This window comes from Choloepus didactylus, chromosome 6, assembly GCF_015220235.1.
Source record: "Choloepus didactylus isolate mChoDid1 chromosome 6, mChoDid1.pri, whole genome shotgun sequence".
In the NCBI taxonomy this organism is placed as follows: Eukaryota; Metazoa; Chordata; class Mammalia; order Pilosa; family Megalonychidae; genus Choloepus; species Choloepus didactylus.
In genome coordinates this window covers 81,941,500-81,946,647 of record NC_051312.1, presented here as the reverse complement: position 1 = coordinate 81,946,647, position 5,148 = coordinate 81,941,500, and the positions used below count along the sequence as shown (strand labels likewise).

At 33.3% G+C, this 5,148-nt stretch overlaps 1 protein-coding gene across 1 annotated transcript; it reads right to left on the bottom strand.

Annotated features, from left to right (window-relative positions):
• Window positions 1–3,355: 3,355 nt before the first annotated feature.
• LOC119538612 (2-iminobutanoate/2-iminopropanoate deaminase-like) lies at window positions 3,356–3,769 on the bottom strand. The gene has a single exon (XM_037841731.1). The coding sequence runs from the start codon at window positions 3,767–3,769 to the stop codon at window positions 3,356–3,358; it is 414 nt and encodes a 137-aa protein (XP_037697659.1).
• Between the last annotated feature and the right edge of the window lie 1,379 nt (window positions 3,770–5,148).

The following is a 5,148-nucleotide window of genomic DNA, read 5'->3' as shown; positions in this document are numbered from 1 at the left end:
TACTAAAATACTTGGAAACCCAAGATGCCATTAAAGAATAATTATAGTTTAGTCAAATTTAAAGTCATATGTTAAGATATGTTGCTCTCAGAAAAGGGGAATGATTCCCATAAGAAATGAACTTGAGTGCTTTAAACATTTTAAAAATTGGGAAAGAAAATCAATTACATACACTTGCAAGATCTTATATGTTAGCAAAAGATCAAGCAAAGCCATGAACAACAGATAGAAGGAAATAACATAATTGTAGAAAATAGTAATTTAGAAATTTTATGTCAGATTAATAAATAAATCTAAAAAGCATTGTTTTTTGTTTCTTGGTTTTGTTTTTGTTTTTTTTTTTGAGATGATTGGTGCATTAGGTATATAAGCATATGGCAAATGATACAACTACTTTGGGAACTCCTAAAATGGAAGCTCCATAAGCACAGAGGCTGTAGCTGTTTAGTTTGCTTCTTTATCTTAAGTACTTAAAACAGTGTCCGGCACATTGTAGATGCTTGAAAACAGACTTTAAAAGAATGCCAGATGCTACTCAGGCAAAGAAATTGAGGATGAACTAACAGAAGGTCCTCGATAAAGTGACAGAACAATGAATTCACCAAAACTGTTCTTATCCCCTCCTGTAAGTCTATTATATCAGTTAATGCAATTTTTTGATTGTTGAAGATACTTTTTAGTTTGCATTTACTACTCATAGTTGAAAGCATCATTACAGGGTTAAGTACATAAAGAAAAATACATTTAAAATATCATACCAGGAATCATATAGCTAGAGTATTCTAACCAAAATAAACATAAATATATTGGGGAAACATTTTCAACAACAATGTTAAGAAAAGAAATCACAGTATGTTTAAATTAAAATAACTCATTTAAATTGTTAATAATATTTCAATTCAGTGGATAAATGAGGAAATGTGACACTACTTGAAAATTTCATGGACTCCAAATACATATTCATAAAATAAAATAAAAAATCCAGTATTTCCACTTTACAAATTCCAGTTAAAGCCTCATTGAGATAAAACACTTTGGTGGTCAAATTAACAAAACCTTTTAAAAGAATAATCCTTACAACTAGTGAGGGTATTGGTGATATTGGATCACTTGTATACCAACTTAAGAGATACTGATTAGTACAACCTTTTCAGAAAATAAGTTGGTGTAATGCAACAACTGTTTTCAAGAATGTCTATATTCTTTATATTAGCAGAAAACCAACCAAATAAACAAGCAAAACCAAATTATCAGCTTACAAAATACAGAAATTAAAAAAGTTTGAAAACCAAATCAAAAACAGAAAAAATACAGATTAATGTTAACAATCCAGGGCAAATATTTACCCCATGTGATCAGGAACCTGATTCCTTTTACTGTCCATTCCTGCCATCTGTTTTCTGCTGCCACATAACATATACTAGCTACATAAGCAACCACAATCAGGTATGCATTCAACAAGCAGGAATAAAGATGTAGGAGCAACAGGGGCATAAAAGGACATAATGGGAAGTCACACCCAACATTTCCATTCGTATTCACATATCATGGGCCAAAATTAGTCATACAAGCATATTTGACACAATGATGTCTAGCAATCATTACCAGTATTTAAAGTCACCACACAACCAACAATAAACTGCAACCTGTATTACTAAAGAAGAGTTGTCAACCAATGTTAAGGGAGACACTTAGCAATTTCTATCCTACTCTTGACTTAAGTATGTAATATCCAGGAATATATTCTATAAAAATGATTCCCAGCTAGACTGTAGCCCCAAAGGGACCATACTATGTCTGCATTACTTTTATATCCTAACATAATATCTGGAACACAGTCATCACATTTCTATGTAGTGTACTTGTACAATCATTAAATATATCACAGCAATGGAATAACCAAGCCACAAATTATCGATATAATAGTTTATACTCTAAGAAAGAAAACTGCATTTAAAGCTTCTGATGAAATGACAAAGTATTCAGAATATATATTTAAGTAAAAAGCTATGATCCAAAGTTAATATTAGCATAAAGTATTAGCAGAGTCAGATATTCATACATGCATGCATACATAAACACACATATTTTCTATACACACATATATATAAAGAGAGAGATTAATACATTTTAGATTGAAGAATCTCAATTTTCCAGTAAATGTTAAATTAGCTCCCTTTTGGGTAGTAGGGTCCTCTAACAAAATCTTTGTTTCCATAACTTTTCACTATTTTCTCTTATTAACACAATTTCATTTTAAACATAATGGTTAGACTGGTAAAATTCAAACCCTACTCTCATATTTTATTATAAACAGTCTTACTACCCTCAGGACCACGTTGTCTAGTGATGCCAGCACTCAACATGGAATAGATATGTGTGTGCATATATTATTTTCTCGGCAGAAGCCAGTCATAGATTACTCTCTAATATGCCCTATCAGTTGTGTGTTAGTCTGCCAGGTTATTATGAAAAAAAAACCCAACGGCTTAAAAACAGGAATTTGTAACTCATGGGTAAGGTCTAGAGGAATTAGCAAGGCAATGTATTTTCTCCTGAAGTCTGTAACATTCTGGTGCTGCTTTTAGGAGACACTTGGGATCCCTTGGCTTGGAATGCTACCTTGCAGTTACATGGCAATGTTCTCTCCTTTCTCTTGCAGTTCCTTTGGCTTCTGGCTTTTGGGTCCTTTCAGTGGCTTTCTCTATGTGTCAATTTCATCTGCTTATAAAGGACTCCAGTAAACTGGATTAAGGCCTACCCTCATTCAGTTGAGACACACTTTAACTAAAATAACCTCTTCAGGAGATCCTATTTACAACAGAAGGTAGATAAAGGTTAAGAATATGTCTAAATTGTTATACATAAATTAATCTATCAATTGTTCAATTTTACTCAATTGTTTAATTTTACTGAAGTTTAATTTTACTGAAGTTTAATTTTGCTCAAGTAAAACCAGAATCACATATCTGACATGAGAACTAAATATATGTTAAATCATCAAATTAATAGTATTTAATTAAATTAGATGTGTTCTTTATTATTTCTCAGGTACCATAACTCATCTTTCCCACATGTTGTTTCCTTTTACTTTTATTTGCTTGAGTAACTATGTAATGAATGTACTTTCTTTCACATTCAGGAGTATCAGTGTGCATAAATGTAATTTATAACATCCATCATTGGATCCCTCATTCAATCTTCAATTCATGTTCAATTCCCCCTATTATATGGTACTTAAATAATAAACTTCAGATATTTCAGTCAAACATATGCTTTCCAACATCAATTATAAAAATTAAGCTGTTAATTTAAAAGCATTATGAAAATTCCAGGCTAAGAACCTGTGGCCGATTCATAGACATGCTGTTTTGAGAGTTCCTTGGACAGCTATTGCTTCAATCGCAACACGACCCCCTCTGGGCAGAGCAGCAACCTGGTAAGCAGCTCTAGCAGGAAAATTACTCTTGAAATACTGTTTGTCGGCCTCATTGACAGCACTGAAATCATTTATGCCAGCGAGCAAGACATATGTTTTTACAACATTAGCAAAGTCACAGCCTGCAGCTTTCAGAATTTCACCCAGGTTTTTAAGAGCTTGTTTAGTTTCTTCCATCACCCCACCTGGCACAAGCTGTCCACTTGAAGGGTCCATGCCTAGCTGTCCTGACATATAAATGGTCCTGTCGACAAGCATGGTTTCACTGTAAGGACCAATGGCCCCTGGGGCTTTCATGGTGCTGATCACCTTTCTGATCAAGGACGACATGGCTAACCCTTTTCTGTAGAGACTCCTCAGATGAGCAAGTCCCTACACCCATGCCCCACTTTTAATTTTTCATTTTTGTAATTTGTATCCTCCTTTTTTTTTTCAGTCAGTCTAGCTAAAGGGCTTCTCTATTGTATATAGCTTTTCAAAGAACCAAGTTTTGGTTTTGTTGATATTCTCTATTATTTTTTGTTTGTTTCATTTGTCTCTGTACTAATCTTTGTTATTCCCTAATTTCTGTTTCATTATGGGTTTAGTATGTTATCCTTTTTTCTCTTCCTTCCAGGTTTGAGGTTAGGTTTCTGATAAGAAGTCTTTCTTCTTTTGTAATGTAAGCATTTAGTGTTAGCTATACACTTCCCTTTCACCACTGCCTTCACTATATCCCACAAGTTTTGGTATGCTGTATTTTCATCTTCATTTGCTCAAGATATTTCCTAATTTCACTTCTGATTTCCTCTTTAACCCATTGGTTGTTTAAAAGCACATTGTTTAATTTCCAGATATTTGTGAATTTTCCATTTCTCCCTCTGTTACTGATTTCTAGCTTCATACAGTTGTGGTTGGAGAATATACACCGTATGATTTAAATATTTTTTTAATTTATTGAGACTTGTTTTGTGACATGACACATGGTCTATCCTGGAGAACAATCCATGTGCACTGAAGAAGAATGTATATTCTCTTTTGGTTGGGTGCATTGTTCTCTATATGCCTGTTAGGTCTAGTTGGTTTATATCATTAAAGTCCTGTACCTCCTTATTGATCTTCTGACTAAATGTTCTATCCATTATTGAGAGTGCTGTGTTAAACTCTCCTACTATTAATGTAGAGCTGTCAATTTCATTCTTCAATTCCATCAATATTTGCCTCATATATTTTGGGGATCTTCTGTTAGGTGCATATATATTTATAATTGTTACATCTTCCTATGGTGTTGCCCCCTTTATCAGAATATAGTGGCCATATTTCTCCCTCATAACTGCTTTCAACTTTAAGTCTATTTTATGAGATATTATTACAGCCACACCAGCTCTTTTTTGGTGATTCTTTGCATGTTATATATATGTATATACTTTTTCCCATCCTTTCACCTTCAACTTACTTGTATCTTTGAGTTTGACGTGAGTCTTTTACAGATAGCATATAGTTGAGTCATGATTTTATCAATTCTGCCAATCTCTGCATTTTGACTGGAGAATTTAATCCATTTATGTTTAAAGTCACTACTGATAATACAGATTTCTTCTTCCATTTTGCTATTTAGCTTTTGTAAGTCTTATACAATTACTGTCCTTTACTTCTGCTAAAACCTACTATTATATTTATTTGCCTTTGAGTTCTCTCTGTCTCCCCACAATTTTTTGTGGGGAGACAGA

What these genes read in the sequence shown, in the direction of transcription:
- LOC119538612 (XM_037841731.1), bottom strand. Translation starts at nt 3,769, where the DNA reads ATGTCGTCCTTGATCAGAAAGGTGATCAGCACCATGAAAGCCCCAGGG.